The 20,228-nt window shown below is 38.7% G+C and overlaps 1 protein-coding gene across 1 annotated transcript in view; it reads left to right on the top strand.

Annotated features, from left to right (window-relative positions):
* Positions 1–20,228, top strand: part of MCF2L2 (MCF.2 cell line derived transforming sequence-like 2) — a 237,482-nt gene that overhangs the window by 61,121 nt on the left and 156,133 nt on the right. Inside the window, exon 4 of the mRNA XM_055307990.1 lies at positions 17,481–17,571. Within this exon, the coding sequence (XP_055163965.1) occupies positions 17,481–17,571 (91 nt within the window). The remainder of the gene's footprint in view (positions 1–17,480; positions 17,572–20,228) is intronic.

The raw sequence follows: 20,228 nt of genomic DNA, 5'->3' as shown, positions 1-20,228 counted from the left end.
CGAGAAGCAGGTTCCATGCAGGGAGCCTGACGTGGGACCCGATCCTGGGTCTCCAGGATCAGGCCCTTGGCTGAAGGCAGCACTAAACCGCTGAGCCACCCAGGCTGCCCTGTATTTTAAGAGTCTTAATTTTTGGTTTGTCTCTTTTTTCTTTCTTTGTTTTATTTCTTCAATTCCACGTATGAGTGAAACCACATGGTATTTAACTTAACTTTATGCCCTCTCAGTCTATCCATGTTGTTGCAAATGGCAAGATTCCATTCTTTTTTTATGGCTGGGTAATATTCCATTATATATATATATATTTTTTTCACCTCTTCTTTATTAATCTGTCAGTGGACACTTGGTTTTGCTCCATAATTTGGTGTATTGTAAATATGCTGCAATAAAGATAGGTGTGCATGTATCTCTTTAAATTAGTGTTTTCATATACTTTGGGCAAATACTCAGTAGTGGAATTACTAGGTCACATGGTAATTCTATTTTTAATTTTTTGAGGAACCCCATACTGTTTTCCACAGTGGCTGTACCAGTTTGCATTCCCACTAACAGTGCACAAGTATTACTTTTTCTCCACATCCTCACCAACACTTGTCATTTCTTGTGTTTTTGATATTTGTCATTGTGTGAGGTGAGGTGTGAGGTGATATCTCATTGTGGTTTTGATTTGCATTTCCCTGATGATGGGTAATGTTGAGCCTCTTTTCTTATGTCTGTTTGGGGGAATGTCTGTTCATGTCTTCTGCCTATTTTTTAATCGGATTATTTGTGGGACTTTGTGTGTATGTGTGTTGAGTTGCATAAGTTCTTTATATATTTTGGGTATTACCCCCTTACTGGCACTATCATTTGCAAATATCTTCTCCCATTCAGTCATTCAGTGGATAGTCTTTTGGTTTTGTTGATAGTTTCCTTTGCTGTGCAAAAGTTTTTTACTCTGAGTAGTGCCAGTAGTTTAATTTGCTTTTGTTTCCCTTGCCTCAGGAGACATATCTAGAAAAACGTTTCTATGGCTGATGTGAAAGAAATTACTGCCTATGTTTTCTTCTAGGAATTTTATGGGTTTGGGTCTCACATTTAGGTCTTTCAACCATTTTGAATTTATTTTTGTTATGGCGTAAGAAAGTGGCCCAGCTTCATTCTTTTGCATGTGGCTGTCCAGTTTTCCCAGCACCCTTTGTTGAGGGGCTTCCCCCCCCCCATTGTATATTCTTGCCCCATTTATCATGGATTGACTGACTATATAATCATGGATTTATTTCTGGACTGTCTGTTCTGTTGATCTGTGTGTCCATTTTTGTGGCAGTGCCGTACTGTTTTGATTACTAAAGCCTTGTACTATATCTTGAAATCTGGGATTGTGATAGCTCTGGCTTTGTTCTTCTTTCTCAAGATTGCTCTGACTATTCGGGGTATATTGTGGTACTGTACAAATTTTAGGATTATTTGTTCTAGTTCTGTGAAAAATGCTATTGGTATTTTGATAGAGGTTGCATTAAATGTGTGGATTGCTTTGGGTAGTATGGACATTTTAATAATACTGGTTCTTCCAATCCATGAGCATGGAATATCTTCCCATTTGTTTGTGTCTTCTTCATTTTCTTTCATCAGTGTTTTATAGTTTTCAGAGAATAGGTCTTTCACCTTCTTGGTTAAGTTTTTTTCTTAGGTATTTTATTGTTTTGGAGCAGTTGTAAATGTGATTGTTTTCTTAATTTTTCTTTCTGCTACTTCACTGTTAGCATGTAGAAATGCAGCAGGTTTTGTGTATTGATTTTGTATCCTGTGATTTTAATTGAATTCATTTATCAGTTCTAGTAGTTTTTTGGTGGTGACTTTAGGGTTTTCTATATATAGTATCATGGCATCTGCAAATAGTGACAGTTGTACTTCTTCCTTACCAATTTGGATACCTCTTATTTCTTTTTCTTGTCTGATTATTGTAGCTAGGACTTTCAGTACAATGTTGTGTAAAAGTAGTGAGAGTGGACATCTTTGTCTTGCTGCTGATCTTAGAGGAAAAGCTGTCAGTTTTTCCCCATTGAGTATGATGTTAGCCGTGGGTTTTTCATATATGGCCTTATTATGTTCAGATATGTTCCTTCTAAACCCACATTGCTAGGAGTTTTTATCATGAATGAATGTTGTACTTTGTCAAACACTTTTTCTGCATCTATTGAAGTGATCATATGGCTTTAATCTTTTCTCTTATTGATATGATGTATCATGATGATCGATTTGGGATTGTTGAACCACCTTTGCACCCTTTTGCACCCCAGAAAAATCCCACTTGATCGTGGGGAATGACTTTTTAAAATATATTGTTGGATTCAATTTGCTAATATTTTTTGGGGGGATGTTTGCATTTGTGTTCACTAGAGATATGTTTTGTAGTTTTTCTTTTTTTGTAATGTCTTTATCTGGTTTTGATATCAGGGTAACAATGATGGTCTTATAGAATGAATTTGCCTTCCCTATTTCTTGGAATAGCTATTAACTCTTCTTTAAATATTTGATAGATGTGACCCGTGAAACCATCTGGTCCTGGATTCTTGTTTGGTTTTTTGGTTACTGATGCCATTTAATTCTTGGTAATCAGTCTGTTCAAATTTCTATTTATTTCTGATTCAGTTTTGGGAGGTTATATGTTTCTAGGAATTTGTCCACCTGTTTTAGGTTGTCCAATTTTTTGGCATATAATTTTTCTTTTTTTTGCGCATATAATTTTTCATAATATTCTCTTATAGTCCTTTGTATTTCTGTGGTGTTGATTGTTATTTCTCCTCTTTCATTCTAATTTTGTTTATTCGAGTCCTCCCTTTCTTCTTTTATTTTTCTTTGATGAGCCTGGCTAAAGGTTTATCACTGTTGTTGATTTTTAAAAAATTTATTTATTTATCTGAGAGGGAGAGAACGTCTGGGAGGGGGAAGGGGCAGAAGGAGAAGGAAAGGAAGATAGAGTGCCTTTAAAGCTGACTTCATGCTAAGCACAGAGCCTGATAACGGGCTCAATCTCACAACCCTGAGATCATGACTTGAGCTGAAACCCAGTCAGAAGCTCAACCTTGTAGCTGTTTTCTTTTCCCTTGCTGCTCTTAAAATTCTCTTTATCACTATGTTTTCCATTTTAATTACTATATCTTTGGGTATGGACCTCCTTGGGTTGATTTTGTTGAGGGCTTACTGTGCCTGTTAGATCTAGATTTCTGTTTTCTTCCCCAGATTTGGGAAGTTTTCAGCTATTATTTCTTCAAATAAATATTCTGTCCCCCTTTCTTTGTTTTCTTCTGGGATCCCTATAATGCAGATGTTATTACGCTTAACTATGTCATCAAGTTCCCTAAGTCTATTTTTATTTTTTATTTATTTTTTCTCTCTCCTATCCAGCTTGATTGCTTTCCATTCCTCTGTCCTCCAGGTGGCTGATCCATTCTTCTACTTCCTCTATTCTATTATTTATTCCATTCAGTGTATTGAGTTTTTAATCTCTGATTGGTTCTTTTTAATGTTTTCTGTCTCTTTGTTAAGGGCCTGATTGAGGTCCTCCACTCTTAAGTCCAGTGAGTAGCTTTATGATCATTACTTTAAATTCCCTATCAGACTGATGTGGATGTGTTGTCTAGTTGTATCTGTGAGACAGGTGAGCCTAGGGTCCTTACACTCCAGCATCTTCCCTGGAAGTCTCTTGTCCATTTTAAATAAAGACCTTAGTTTTCCTGCAGAGAAAATGGGAAGCAACTTTCTACTCTTGATGAGGCATCAAAGAATATAGCGAAAGATGAAGTAAGGTGAGTTTCCAGATTTGAGGAGAGAGGGAAGATGTGATAAAAATTCAGATTTTCAAGAAATCAAACTAAATTGTTCCCTATGTGTTCCATTCTTAATTTGAGATTACCTCATAATCTCTTCCAAACTCTAAATTTATCCATTGAATTTGTACATCCATGATCCCACAGACTTGAAGTTGCTACACAGACTTAGTCATAGAATGTTAAAGTTGGAAGAAGTACTTGAGATGTGTTTGTGTCAGCCTGACATTTTACAGATGAAGATGCCAAGAGAATGCTTCTTTACTTCTAAATTAGAAAAATAACTTGAAAAAATAGGTTAATCATTCTACCGCCTTTATTAGGAACAACTTTGAGGACTGCCATTCAAAAGAGAATTCCTAAAACTATTTAAGATCATAGAGTAATTCTCAACAAATATAAATGTTGCTAAGAAGTAGTTTGATCTCCAGTAAGAAGCCCCATTAGCAGTATGCCAGTGGATAGTCATATGCTTGGAATTAGGCACTTGAGTTAGGGTTATCAAGTTATCTTGGTTTTTCTGAGACTGTCCATGTTTACACACTGACACTCCTGTGTCCCTGTTCAGTCCTGGACAAACCGGGATGATTGGCCGCCCTGTATTTGACTCTGTTCTTAGGACAATGCAGTGAAATCTCAGTTAATTAAAATATTTTCCATACCCAGCTTACTGTAAATGCAAATAAATCATATGAAAATGTATAACATCAAAGCTTAATTAAGAAATAAATACCACATCCACCACAAAACTGTTCCAGTATTCTGTGGTCAGACCATATTTACCTTTATCAAGTACCCATCTATATTTATACTTAGTCATATTTCAGGTTTGACTCATGAAAATTTCAGTTATATTTGTTACAGAGGAGTTACTAAGGTTGGAAAATGAAGAACTATAGTGTTTAAACATTTTCCATACCAAGTGGGTATGAATTTTTTGGCATGAGCATGAGTTTCAGAGTCTGCAGACTTTGAATTTAAACTGTGCACATGGTGTATGACTTTGGGCAAGCCATGATTACTTTTCAAACATCTTCAAGGATTAGTTTCCTCATCTATAAAGTACACCTGTTATCAGCAACCTGGTCATGAGAGTGGTTGTGAGGATTATATTAAATAGCATTTAGGTGGATTTGTAGCACATCATAGGACCTTAGTGTTAAAAAGAACAATAGGGATAAAAATAGCTAAGTGTTTCTTAATGAAATACACTGTCCAGAAACCCCATTTCCTGTGCATTTGATTTAGTTAAGGTTTTGACACTTCTGTTGAACTGAATTGAGTGGGAAAAAAAAAACCACAATAATCCCACAGTAGTTGATATTACTGCATATTGTTTAGAATATTTACTTTTCCATACCAAGATAAGCTGTGTGATTTTGACTGTATTCAAAATCATTGTCATGATTTATTATCTCTTCTTTCTGAACTGAGGTCTGTTCAGCTGTGTCAGGAAACACAGCCTTTTATGTACACAGGTATTTTCCCAGGAGATCCCATCCTATTTGACCAGATGCTCTGTCTCTGGGAATTGATCTGCACAAAGCTAAGAAGAGCCTGTTGTGAGGGGCATTTGCCCTCAGTTTGGCTGGGGAGGCCATACAGGCATCAGCTGCTCAATTCACAGATCAAAGAACAGCTTGTGTTTATGTGCTATATATATATTTGCTGAGCCTTTCCCAACTCCACCCAGCTGAAGAGCCCCAGATGTTCTCTTAGAACATTATTACTCAAGATTATTTGGTTTAAAGGAAAAAGAAAAGAAAGACACAAGTGACAGCAGAATATGCAAAATAAAACACTATCCAAGCAGATCATCTGTGAGAAAAAATTGAAGGCAGACAGTGGGATGGGTTTAAGAGCATGAACATTGGTATCAGAGAGCTCTGAGTTTGAAATCTGGTTTCACTAGTGTGATACCAAGCAAGTTATTTTATTTCTATCAGCCTTTGTTTCTTTTTCTGTAAAGTGGGGATAATTTTTATTGCATAAGGCTAAGTACAATTAAAAAATAAATGTGCCTGAGAAATAATAGGAGCTCAATATACAGTGGCCGTTGTTATTTAAACAAATTTTTTTTGTTATTAACATCAGTTTGTTTTTGCTCTACTACAGAACAGTTTTGGTCATTCTTGTGTCCCCTTTGATCAGTGCTGGACACATGTTGGGAACTTGACAAGTATGGATCTTTGTTCTTAAATTTTATAATATTCTTCCTTTTTCACAACTTGACTATTTAATTCCTTGGTTTTTAAAACTGAGTTATAATTTACATGTAGTAAAGTAAATAAATCTCAACTGTATAGCTCAATGAATATTTGCTTCATTATACACCATGTAACAACCAGCAAAATTAGAGTGTAAAATATTCCTATGAAGTTTCTTTTTTTTTCTATGAAGTTTCCTTTCTGCTTCTTTCCTATCAATATCTGCAGCCTTATCTCTTCACTTCTTTACCTCTCTCCCCCAAGAAAACCTCTATTCTCACTTTTATCACCACTGATTAGAAAAATTGCAAACTATTTGGAAGCTGAGTGAATAAATCACAAGGGAAATTAGAAAACTTTTTAAACTGAATAATAACAAAACAGTAAATCAAAATTTAAGTGATATATAGCTTCAGCTATAAATACTTTTATTAGAAAAGAGGAAGGTTTGGGATGCCTGGGTGGCTCAGTGGTTGAATGTCTGCTTTTGGCTCAGAGTGTGACCCCGGGGTCCTGGGTTTGAGTCCCACATTGGGTTCCCTGGAGGGAGCCTGCTTTTCTTTCTGCCTATGTTTCTGCCTCTCTCTTGGTGTCTCTCATGAATAAATAAATAAAATGTTTTAAAAAATAAAAAAGAGGAAGGTTTAAAGTTAATGATCTGATCTTCCACTTTAAGGAGTTAAAAAAAGAGACTTGCAATTTAACCCGAAGAAAAGAGAAAGAAGGAAGTTGTGAAAGAAATTAAAAGATAAATGAAACAGGAAGCAGAAGAGTAATAGAGTTCCAATTTAATTCCACAGTGATTGGAAATATACCCTGAATGATTGCAGGCATTTAAAATTTGTTGAGATTTGCTTTATGGTATAGGACAATCAGCTATTTTGATAAATGTCCTGTGTAACAGGACATTCTTTGAGAAGAATGGGTGTTCTGCAGTTGCTGGATGTTGAATTCTTCAAAGTCAAGTCTATGTCCTTACTGGTTTTTAGTTACTAAGAGAGAAGTCTCTAACTGTGGATTTATCTGTTTTTCTTTTTAGTTCTATCAGTTTGTTTTAAGATTTTATTTATTTATTCATGAGACACACACACAGAGAGAGAGAGAGAGAGAGAGAGAAAGAGAGAGAGAGAGAAGCAGAGACACAGGCAGAGGGAGAAGCAGGCTCTATGCAGGGAGCCCGATGTGGGACTCGATCCTGGAACTCCAGGATCATGCCCCAAGCCGAAGGCGGGCGCTCAACTGCTGAGCCACCCATGTGTCCCAGTTCTATCAGTTTTTGATTTGTATTTTGCAGCAATGTTACTACATATGTACACCTTTAGGATTGTTATACTCTCCTGATGAACTGACCTTTTTAACTTTGTGAATCACACATCTCTTTCAATATTTCTTGTGTTGAGCACTACTTTTTCTAATGTTAATATAGCCACACTGGCTCTTATGATTCGTAATTGCACAGTATACCTTTCACTATTCTTTTTCTTTCTATCTCTGTTCTCATGTTTAAAGTGTAATCACTGTCTCCTGTAATCAGTATTTTCATTCTAACACTACTTGCCTTTTATTTATTTATTTATTTATTTTTTCTTTTTCTTTTTTCTTTTTTTTTTTTATAAATTAATTTTTATTGGTGTTCAATTTACCAACATACAGAATAACACCCAGTGCTCATCCCGTCAAGTGTACCCCTCAGTGCCCGTCACCCATTCACCCCCACCCCCCACCCTCCTCCCCCTCCACCACCCCCAGTTCATTTCCCAGAGTTAGGAGTCTCTATGTTCTGTCTCCCTTTCTGATATTTCTCACACATTTCTTCTCCCTTCCCTTATATTCCCTTTCGCTATTATTCATATTCCCCAAATGAATGAGAACATACACTGTTTGTCCTTCTCCGGTTACTGTGGCCAAGTTAAAAAAGGGTGTTGCCTGAGTTCTTCTCTGGGATTTTGATGGAATCTTGTCTCACATTTAGATCTTTCATCTATTTTGAGTTTATCTTTGTGTATGGTGCAAGAGAGTGGTCCAGTTTCATTCTTCTGCATGTGGATGTCCAATTTTCCCAGCACCATTTATTGAAGAGACTGTCTTTCTTCTAGTGGATCGTCTTTCCTCCTTTATCGTATATTAGTTGAGCATAAAGTTCAGGGTCCACTTCTGGGTTCTCTGTTCTGTTCCATTGATCTATATGTCTGTTTTTGTGCCAGTACCACACTGTCTTGATGAACACAGCTTTGTAGTACAACCTGAAATCTGGCATTGTGATGCCCCCAGATATGGTTTTCTTTTTTTTTAAAATTCCCCTGGCTGTTTGGGGTCTTTTCTGATTCCACACAAATCTTAAAATAATTTGTTCTAAGTCTCTGAAGAAAGTCCATGGTATTTTGATAGGGATTGCATTATACGTGTAAATTGCCCTGGGTAACATTGACATTTTCACAATATTAATTCTGCCAATCCATGAGCATGGAATATTTTTCCAACTCTTTGTGTCTTCCTCAATTTCTTTCAGAAGTGTTCTGTAGTTTTTAGGGTATATTTTGAGAACCATTTGAATGGTAAATGGTTCTCCAACCTTTTATTTTCAGGTTGTAGGTGTCCTTCTGTCTAAAATGAGTCTCTTGTAGACAGCAAATAGATGGGTCCTGTTTTTTTATCCAGTCTGAAACTCTGCGCCTTTTGATGGGGTCATTAAGCCCATTCATGTTCAGAGTTACTTGAACTTCTTCTTAAAGGGGAGTTTTAAGAGTCCCCCTTAAAATTTCTTGCAGAGCTGGTTTGGAGGTCACATATTCTTTCAGTTCCTGCCTGTCTTGGAAGCTCTTTATCTCTCCTTCCATTTTGAATGAGAGCCTTGCTGGATAAAGTATTCTTGGTTGCATGTTCTTCTCATTTAGGACCCTGAATATATCCTGCCAGCCCTTTCTGGCCTGCCAGGTCTCTGTGGAGAGGTCTGCTGTTACCCTAATATTCCTCCCCATGAAAGTCAGGGACTTCTTGTCTCTTGCTGCTTTAAGGATCTTCTCTTTATCTTTGGAATTTGCAAGCTTCACTATTAGATGTCGAGGTGTTGAACGGTTTTTATTGATTTTAGGGGGGGATCTCTCTATTTCCTGGATCTGAATGCCTGTTTCCCTTCCCAGATTGGGAAAGTTTTCAGCTAGGATTTGTTCAAATACATATTCTGGCCCTCTGTCCCTTTCGGCGCCCTCGGGAACCCCAATTAAACGTAGGTTTTTCTTCCTTAGAGTGTCATTTATTTGCCTTAATCTGTCTTCATGGTTCTTTAATTGTTTATCTCTTTTTTCCTCAGTTTCCCTCTTTGCCATTAACTTGTCTTCTATGTCACTCACTCGTTCTTCCACCTCGTTAACCCTCGTCGTTAGGACTTCTAGTTTGGATTGCATCTCATTCAATTGATTTTTAATTTCTGCCTGATTGGATCTAAATTCTGCAGTCATGAAGTCTCGTGAGGCCTTAATGCTTTTTTCTAGAGCCACCAGTAGCTGTAGAATAGTGCTTCTGAATTGGCTTTCTGACATTGAAGTGTAATCCAGATTTTGTAACTCTGTGGGAGAGAGGGCTGTTTCTGATTCTTTCTTTTGAAGTGAGGTTTTCCTTCTAGTCATTTTGCTCAGTGCAGAGTGGCCAAAAACAAGTTGTATTGGAACACGGGGGAGTATCACTGGTCCCTCTAGCTGGTCTTCTGGGGGAGGGGCCTGTTGCGCTGATTCTCAGGTGTTAGCACTTGGGGGAGCTGCTCTGCCCCTGCCTGCTGCAGGGCTCAGCGGGGGTTGTTTACCCCGTGAGGTCTCAGGAGGAACAGTTGCAGTTGCTATGGCAACTCTGGAAGCCTGGATTCAGCCTCCGCAGGAACTACGGGGCTCGGGGCTCTCGGTTCTCGGTCCGTCCGCAGGGCCTGGAGGCTCCGGGGCGGGGCCGCTGATCTGCTCAGCTCTGGGCAGGAGCGTCCTTGCTGTCCTGGGCCCTCCCGGCCTCTGCCTGTCCCGGGGGGAGGCCGGATCCTGGGCTGTGTCCCGGCGCCCTGTGCTCCGGGGCCTGTGTTGTTGGATTTGCGCTCCCGCCCCGCAGCTCCCTCCCTGGAGCCGCTCCCGAGCCCCTCCGAGCTGCTCCGGTGCCCTCCGTGCGCGCTGCAGCCCTTAGGGAGCTCGGAGCACTCTCCTGCGCTCGCAGGTGTCTGTTAGTGTCCCCGGGAGCCCGAGGGCATCCCCGCCCTCCTGGGTCCTGCTGCAACTCCCTGCGAGCCCCTTTCCGCCCGCCCGGGAAGGTTGGTGCAGCTCCTGCTCCTCCGGGACGGGGCTCTCCTGTCCTGGGGACACTCGCCCCGGCCTCAGCCCGGCTCCTCGCGGGGCCCCTCCCCCTCGGAGGCCTTTTGTTTCTTTATTTCTTTTTCCCCGTCTTCCTACCTTGATAGAAGCGCGGACTTTTCTCACTGTAGCATTCCAGCTGGTCTCTCTTTACATCTCAGGCCGAATTCGTAAATTTTCAGGATGGTTTGAAGGTTATCTAGGTAATTTGGTGGGGACAGGTGATTTGGGGACCCTGCTCTTCCGCCATCTTGCCCCTCCCCCATTTAATTTTTATTTAAATTCAATTAGCCAACATATTAGTTTCAGATGTTGTTTTCAGTAATTTTTCATTTGTGTCTAACATCCAATGCTCATCACATCACATGCCCTCCTTAATCCCTATCACCTTGTTACCTCATACCCTCACTCCCCTTCCCTTCAGCAATCCTCAGTTTGTTTCCCAGAGTTAAGCATCTCTCATGGTTTTCCTTCCTTTTTGGTTTTCCCCCATTTAGTTTCCCCCATTTAGTTTCCTTTTTCCTTTATGGTCCTTTTTTTTTTTTATGGTCCTTTGTTCTATTTCGTATGTTCCACACATGAGTGAAACCATATAATTGTCTTTCTCCGATTGACTTATTTCACTCAGCATAATACCCTCCAGTTCCATCCATGTTGAAGTAAATGGTAGGTATTCATCCTTTCTGATGGCTGAGTAATATTCCATTGTATACATATACCAAATCTTCTTTATCCATTTATCTGTTGAAGGACATCTTGACTCCTTCCATCAATAGTTCCTTGGCTATTGTGGATATTGCTGCTATGAACATTGGGGTGCAGGTCCCCCTTTGGATCACTACATGTATATCTTTGGGGTAAATACCCAGTAGTGCAATTGCCAAGTTGTAAGGTAGCTCTATTTTTAACTTTCTGAGGAACCTCCATACTGTTTTCCTGAGTGGCTGCACCAGCTTGCATTCCCACCAACAGTGTAAGAGGGTTCTCCTTTTTCTACATCCTCACCAGCATTTGTTATATCCTGTCTTGTTAATTTTAGCCATTCTGACTGGTGTGCGGTGGTAATTCATTGTGGTTTTGATTTGTATTTCCCTGCTGACAAGTGATGTTGAACATTTTTTCATGTGTTTGTTGGCCATTTGTATGTGTTCTTTGGAAAAGTGTCTGTTCATGTCTTCTACCCATTTTCTTGATTGGATTATTTTTTCTTCGGTGTTGAGTTTGATAAGTTCTTTATAGATCTTGGATACTATCCCTATATCTGATATGTGGTTCTGCGTCTGTATCTGAAATGTCATTTGCAAATATCTTCTCCTATTCTGTAGGTTGCCTTTTAGTTTTGTTGATTGTTCCCTTTGCTGTGCAGAAGCGAAGCTTTTTATTGTGATGAAGTCCCAATAGTTCATTTTTGCCTTTTTTCCCTTGCCTTTAGAGATGTGTCTAGCAATAATTTGCCATGGCTGCAGTTAAAAAGGTTGCTGTCTGTGACCTCCTCTAGGATTTTGATGGTTTCCTGTCTCACATTTAGGTTTTTCATTCATTTTGAGTTTATCTATATGTATGGTATGAGGAAATGGTCCAGTTTCATTCTTCTACATGTGGCTGTCCAATTTTCCCAACACCATTTATTGAAGAGACTGTCTTTTTTTCCATTGCGTAGTCTTTTCTGTTTTGTTGAAGATTAGTTGACCAGAGTTGAGAATTTCTGGGTTCTCTGTTCTGTTCCATTGATCGTTGTTTCTGTTTTCGTGCTAGTGCCATGTTGTCTTGATGACCATAGCTTTGTAATATAGCTTGAAATCAGGCATTGTGATGCCCCCAGCTTTGGTTTTCTTTTTTAACATTCCTCTTAAATGCAGTAGTATAGACCATTTCTACCTAACGTGATCATCAAGACTGGTTTGGTTTAAATCTACCATCTTGCTGTTTGTACCATTTGTGACTTATTTTTTATTTCGCCTTTCCTTCCTTTCTGCTCTGGCTGCTGTAACAAAATACAGACTGGATGGCCAAAACAACAAAATCTGCTTTCTTACGGGATGCATGGGTGGTGTAGTCGATTAAGTGTCAGACTCTTGATTTCAGCTCAAGTCCTGGTCTCAGGGTTGTGAGATTGAGTCTCCACTTGGCCTCCACACTAAGCAGAGAGTCTGCTTGAGTTTCTCTCTTTCCTCTCTCTTTCTTCCCTCCACCCCCTGTACTCTCTCAAATTAAAAAGAAAAAAATCTTTAAAAAATTTTTTGTTTTCTCACAATTCTGGAGGCCAGAAGTCCAAGATCAAGGTTTTGTCTGATTCTGTTTCTAGTGAAGGCTCTCTCTTCCTGGTTGCAGATGCCTGTGTTCTCACATGGCAGAGCAAGAGCTCTGCTATCTCTTCTTCCTCTTAGAAGGGCACTAATCCTTTCAAATTAGGACCCCGCCTTTATGACCTTATTTAACCTTTATTAACTCCTTGCAGGCTATTTCTCTAATTACAGTCACATTTTGAGTTAGAACTGCAACATGCAAATTTTGAAAGGACACATTCAGTCTATGCTACCTGCTTTCTTTTGAATTATATAAATATTTTTCAGTATTGAATTATATAAATATTATTCAGTATTTCACTTAATCTCCTCAATTGGAGTTTTTAAAAAAAGATTTTATTTATTTATTCATGAGAGAGACAAAGATAGAGGCAGAGATGTAGGCAGAGGGAGAAGCTCCCCACAGGGAGCCTGATGCAGGACTTGATCGCAGGACCCTGGGATTGTGACCAGAGCCGAAGGCAGAGGCTCAACCACTGAGCTGCCCAGGCATCCCTCCTCAATTGGATTTTAAGCAGTGGTTTCCCTAGAGTTATAGTATGTAACCTTTTACATATATAAGGTATTTAATAATATTGAAGTTATTTCTTTCTCTTTTAGTAGTCATTAATCTTTTCATGAAATAAAAAACACGGTTGATAGTATTTACCCACACATGTAATGTTCACAGCACTCTTCATTGCTTTTGCAGATTCAGGTTACTGTGGGGGATCATTTCCTTTCAGGGACATTTGTTAGTCTATTACAAGAATGAAAAACCACCACTTCAAATGAAAGCCTCGTCTAGTATTTGCTCACTATGGAAGGTCTTAACTCTCTCTGGAATTTGTTTATTTAGCTTTCTTTATCTTCAGAGTTCTCTGATATCTTCAAGGACAAACATGAGTTTTTAATTTAATCAATTTGTCGTTGGTGTTGCATCAACTGCTTTATGGACACCTTAATTTCATACTGCATCCTATTAGATGTCAATAAACCTCAATGTTACAATCAATGTTGGGCAATAGAGAAAACTAAACTCTTCAGCATTCATTGTGCAGCTCCTGACCTCTGCCCAGCCAGCTTCCATTAAGGTTTTTATTTTTATTTATTTATTTTTAAAAATATTTTATTTATTTATTCATGAGAGACCCAGAGAGAGAGAGAGAGAGAGAGAGAGAGAGAGAGGCAGAGGGAGAAGCAGGCTTCATGCATGAAGCCTGATGCGGGACTCAATCCCGGGACCCCAGGATCATGCCCTGGGCATGCTAAACCGCTAAGCCACCCAGGGATCCCCCATTAAGGTTTTTAAAAATGTTTTTATTCAAATTTCAGTTAGTTAACATACAGTATAATATTAGTTTCAGGTGTACAGTACAGTGATTCATCACTTACATACCTCCCCTGGTGCTCATCACAAGTGCACTCCTTAATCCTCATCACCTATTTCCTTCCTCTCCCTCCCTCTGGTAACCATCAGTTTGTTCTCTGTGGTTAAGAGTCTGTTTCCTGGTTTTTCTCTCTCTCTTTTTCCCCTTTACTCACTTGTTTTGTTTCTTAAATTCTACATATGAGTGCAATCAAGTGGTATTTGTTTTTCTCTTACTGACTTTGACTACTCTCTAGTAGTTTTTGTTTTTGTTTTTAATATAAGAAGTCTTCCTAATCAGCAGCCAAATCTTCCTTTCAGGCTATTTATTTTTCTTTCTTTCATGCTTCCAACTTTATTCAGCCTAGAGAACATCCTTTAATATTTCTTGAAGTGAATGCCTACTGGCAATAAGTTCTCTCAACTTAACTGTCTAGAAACATCCTTATTTCACCTTCATTTTTAAAAATGAATTTTTAATTGGTATAGAATACTAAATAGGTCGTTTTTTCGGGTTACTACCTAAAAGATAACATTCCATTGGATTGTACCTTCCATAGTTTCTGTTGAAAAGTCAGTGAAGGGTAGGGGGATAGGCTGACTGAGTGGTAAACACTCAGGAGGGCACTTAATGGGATGAGCACTAGGTGTTATACTATATGTTGGAAAATCAAATTTAAATAAAAAAAATTTCTTTAAAAGTCAGTGAAAAAATTGTTTTAATGTTAATTTTTTGGATGTGTCTTTTTTCACTGGTTGCTTTTAGAGGTTTCTCCTTATCTTTAATTTTCAGCCACTTGGCTCTGGTATGCCTGGTTGAAGTTTTCTTTGTTATTTATCCTGCTTGGTATTAGAAGAGCTGCTTGAATCTGTGATTTGATGTCTTTGATCAGATATGGAAAATTCTTCATTGTTATTTTTAAAAATATTGTTTCTGTAACATACTTTCTCGTTTCTCCTTCTGGAACTCTGTTCATGTACCATATCTTTTTAACATTCTGTCCTTTCCATTTCCCCCCTTTATGTTTTTCAGTTTGAATATTTTCAACTCATATTTTTTCAGTTTCACCTATCTTGTCTTCTGCTGTGTTCAGTCTGCTATTAAATCCACCGAGTTCTTAATTTCAGATATTGGTGTTTTATAATTCTAGGAGGTTCACTTGATTCTTTATTGTAGTTTCTAATTCTCTGATGAAATAATGTGTCTTTTAATCCATTTTGTCTACCCTTTCCTCTTTTTCTTTTAACATACCGATCATAATTATTTTAAAGTTTTATCTGCCAAAACCAGGAATATCTTTGAGTCTATAGTTATTGACTATTTTATCTCTTAATTATTGTTTTCTTTTTTGCATTTCTTTTATTTCCTTTTTTAAAAAAATATTTTATTTATTTGAGAGTGAGAGTGAGAGAGCACAAGTAGGAGGCAGGGAGAAGGAGAAGCAGGCTCCTCACTGAGCAGGGAGCCCAAGGTGAAACTCTATCCCAGGACCCTGGAATCATGACCTGAGTCAAAGGCAAATGCTTAATTGACTGAGCCACCCAGGCACCCCTTGCTTTTTTGCATTTCTATTAATTTTTGATTTTATGTTGGATATTGTAGATGATATGTTGTAAAGGCTTATCTACTTACAAAGAGTATTGAGTTTTGGTCTGGTAGGAAATTAAATTACTGGTAGATCACTTTGATCTTTTTGAGGCTTGCTTTTGGGTTTTCTTAGGGCAAGTCCATTTCTGCTTGGTCTTTATTCTTGAGTATAGCCTTAATCCTGTGGTAATTCTTATGACGTTTCATTTATCCTAGAGTATTGCTTTTCTAGAATTTCACCTGAAGGCCTAGGGTGCTTATCAAAGTCTGTCTATTCTGGGTGGGCCCAATGCCAACTGCCTTTCTTTCCCTAGAACTATGCAAACTTTATAACTTTTTATCAGTTTTCACATGTGTAGTTGCTGTTCTCTGTCAGCCTCCTGGACTCTTGCCTGAAATATTGCGGCCTGGGCATTGGCCAAGCATTAAAGGAGAATTTCCATGAAGATTTCTGGAGTTCCCTCTCTGGCATCCCTCTCTGTTCCTTCTTCACAGTTACTCTCCTCAACTTCTGGTGACTTTTGCTTCCATAATCCCCAGGCTCTGCTTCTTTTATCCAGTGAGACCACTGCTCCTTCTACTGTGGCCTGGGAAATGTTCCCAGTAGAAGAACCTGGATCATTGTGGAATTGTGATAATGGCTTGGCCCAATAGTGCCTGCTTCAGATCAGCTATTTGTGTTTGCTTAGATCTTCCACCTTATCCATATAAGGCACTTGTTAGGATAAAGTTCATCTTTTACCCAAAATTAGAGAGTTATTAAGGGTTTACTAAAGGCCATCTACTTTTCATGTACTTGATTTCTTTTTATTGCCATGAGAAACACATATGAAATAATCATAATATTAATATAGGTACAGTGTATATGCACCAAGTGCCAAGCATTGTTTTGAGCCTTTTATATATTTATGTTATACATACTCATTTAATCCTCACATCAACCATATACATAGGTACTATTTTTGTTCTTACTTTACAAATTGGGAATCTTAGAAACTATAGAGCTTAAGTAACTCTACCTCCCACCCCCATACACAGTATATAAATGGTGGGATTCATGCTTAAAACCTAGGCAACTGGGGTTCAGAATTCATGAATTTGAACAACTCAGAATTTTTCAGAACTTTTAACAACTTTTAAATTCAGAATTTTTAACAACTTCATTATTGGTAGTATTGTTTTCATTTTATGGATAAGGAAACTGGGCTTTAGGGAGGGTAGGTGTTTTCCCCAGTGCCACAGTGTTAGTAAGTGGCAGCACTATGATTGAGTCACTAGAGTCCAAAGCCCTTGCTTTTCCTGTATATCATAGTTTCTCCCAAAAAGAGAAAGAAGAAAAATATTTTCATTTTTGGAGTTTTAGTTTAGAAGAATTTTGTGGGGACTTAGGAAGGGGTCAAACAGCTTTCATTCTTAATGAATATAATATCTTCTTGTGCATATAATTTAATGGCTGCTTATAACCAGGCATTGGAAGGGGGTTGTTTTCCCATAGACATGTGTTATTTTTGAACACTTCTAGGATTGACTCCTATGGAAGCATATTGATAGCTTTGCATACACTGGGACATGTGATGCCTAACTGACATGTGCCTTTTCCTCTCGGTATGAACATATGCACTTCTTGGGTATTTCAGACACTTGCCAGCCATAAACAGAACCCTTGAGAGGGTGTGAGACACCAAATATTTCTGTTTTGTTAAGGCTGCCAGGCTGAGATAAGGAGAGGAAGTTGATTCTTTTGTCAGGGAAGTCAGACCAATTTTTCCCTTGTGCCATGTGGCGTGTTTACCCATGAGCCTGAAGTACCAGAGCCTATAGAATGTACTGGTGAGGGAGCCACCCAGAACCCATGTGTCTCACCTGGTCTCTAATACCAACCACCCTTTTTTTGCAGTGTGGAGGCTGCCAGCATTGGATTCATCATTGTTATTGACCGACGAAGGGACAAGTGGAGCTCCATAAAAGCATCATTGACACGAATAGCTGTAAATATTCATTTTTGTGCTGTTATTATAGAAATTGTTCAACTATTTCATATCAAAATCACAGGTAAAGGGAAATTATAATTATTTTATGCTAGATTTTGGGAAGGTCTTTGTAGCAGAGGCTGTTGTGTCATGTCCATACTGCCTCTGCCACCTGCATGGCACTGCAGACAATTCCTGAGCGTGTCAAAAGCTTCCTGAATCTACCTTAATTGACCTCTCTGGTCACTAAAATGGGGCAGGTAGTGAGTGCTGGGAAGTTAATGCCCTTGGAGTGACCAACTATTGAGTTATAGCAGTTGGTGGATGAATACCCCAGTTCCATATCCCTCAGTGGGACAATTCTGAGATATGTACCACACAGTATTTCATTTTTTTTTAAAGAATTATTTTGAAGATCTTAGTCTCTTTATTTTTTTTATTTTTAAAGATTTCATTTATTTATTCATGAGGGACAGAAAGAGAAAGAGAGAGAGAGAGAGGCAGAGAAACAGGCGGAGGGAGAAGCAGGCAAGGAGCCCGATGTGGGACTCGATCCCGAATCCTGAGATCATGCCCTGAGCAGAAGGCATACGCTCAGCTGCTGAGCCACCCAGGCGTCCCCACACACAGTATTTCAGAGGGTCCCAGCCCTTCTTTCTCACAGCAGTGCCCCTCTTGATACATTGGCTTTTTAGCTATCACTTTCTCGCTTTCCCCCACTCCTTTTCTGTGTTTCCTGGCATTGCCTCCTCAACAAAGTCTATACCCAAATCCTTATCTTAGGGTTTGCTTCGGAGGGTCACCCAAAGTGAGCCAATCTTCATTTCAGTATCAAATTAGTTTTTCACATATTGAAAGACACTGGAAAAAACAGACAAAATATGATATGTGCTTGTTTTTGGTATGAGATTGTACAACCTTGGGTGAGTTTCCTTTTCCATCTAATTAGTCTGATTTTGATCCCTTTTTGTTGCCTTCAGCAAGTAGATGTATCCTTTCTCTTTGTAGGGACCTCAGGCCAGGAAACTCAAGCACATGGGCAGGCAGAGACATCTCAGGGAAGCTATGCCAGTATTTCCACCAAAGCACAAGCTCCGTAGGGCAGCTGTGACTGGCTGAAGAGGATGGGTTATGGTAGGGTGATAATGAGCATGTGGAGGCTGGGATGGGATACTTAAAAATACAAACATGCACATATATGGTGTCTCAGATCTAGAGCCTTAGCCAGAAAGACAAATAGTGTCTCAGCCCTGTTGTCCAATCATGACACAACAAAATGCAAGCTCCGTCTGTTTAGGAGCTTGCAATTCAAAGATGGGGGAAAGGAAGCCTCCCTTCCCTTTGTGTATGGATTGTTTTGTTCCTTTAGTTTAGTTTTGGTTATAGGATTTATTTTTGGAGTAAATACAATGGTTGTTGATGCCCTAAGACTTTAGACACTCGACAGTGCCCATGAATATTTTAGAGAACTGGCCTCAAGAGAGTTCTGGCTTCCCAGGACCCATTGACAAAACTTAATAATCTAATAATTCAGCCTGATTTGTTCAAGAATTACATTATCACTTTATGCATAAAATCCCTGTAGTGCAGGGATCCCAAAACCTGGCTTTCGGTCAGAATCTCTTCAAGTGCTTGTCGAAAATAGATGTGGGAACTTTATCACAGTTCTAGTGAATTAGGATATTCCAGGGTAAAGACCAGATTACTTTTTAATAAGCACCTCAGAAGGTTGCTTTTGGCAACCTCTAGGAGAGAAAGCCATGAGCGATGAGAGACTTGGAGTCCCAGTTATGCCGTTAAGTTGTTATATGAATCTGAGTTATCTCATTTCTTAGGACCTTGCCTCAAGATGAAGGCAGTGCTTCCTGAAAGCAACTTGGCAATAACATGCATCAGGAACCATCAAAATACTAAGTCTTTGACTCAGTAATTCTTTTGGGAAACTATCCAAAGAAAATGTTTCAAAATGGGGATTAAGATGTTCATTTCAGTGTTATATATAAGTATAAAAATATGAAAATGCCTAAATCATTAGCAATAAGGGATTGGTTAAGTAAATTGTGTGCCCATAAAAAATATTTCCAAAGAATTTTTAATAACAGAAATAAGAGCTCATAGTATAATATTAAGTGAAAAAGCAGGTTACAAAATATTTCTACAGTATGAGTTTAACCATGATAAAGATATTTCAGCCGAGAAAATTGCCTGTAAGTAATTAGATTGAAGTATTAAAAATAGCTATGAGATCATGGGTGGTTTTGCTGGCTTTTTTTCTAATGAAAACTTTTATTAATTTCCATTTTTTTCTGTAAGGAGTATGAAATACTTTTATAATCAGAGAATATTTTGCTTTTTGATTTGTTATGATTCTTTTATATTTTATATATTTATTCATGAGAGACACACAGAGTGAGGCAGAGATATAGGCAGAGGGAGAAGCAGGCTCCCTGCAGCCTGATGTGGGACTCGATCCCAGGACCCTGGGATCACACCCTGGGCCAAAGGCAGACAGTCAACCACTGAGTCACCCAGGCATCCCATTTGTGATGATTTTTAAGGAAGGGTTTGGATTATTCAAATACTATCTCTTTCAGCTCTGAAATCCTATGATATATACTTTAATTCTTTGGCATCTCTGATGTCTACTTAAACTTTCCTGTCTGTGATCTTGGGCA

Source organism: Nyctereutes procyonoides, unplaced genomic scaffold, assembly GCF_905146905.1.
Source record: "Nyctereutes procyonoides isolate TBG_1078 unplaced genomic scaffold, NYPRO_anot_genome, whole genome shotgun sequence".
Lineage (NCBI taxonomy): Eukaryota > Metazoa > Chordata > Mammalia > Carnivora > Canidae > Nyctereutes > Nyctereutes procyonoides.
This window is presented reverse-complemented; position numbering and strand designations above follow the sequence as displayed.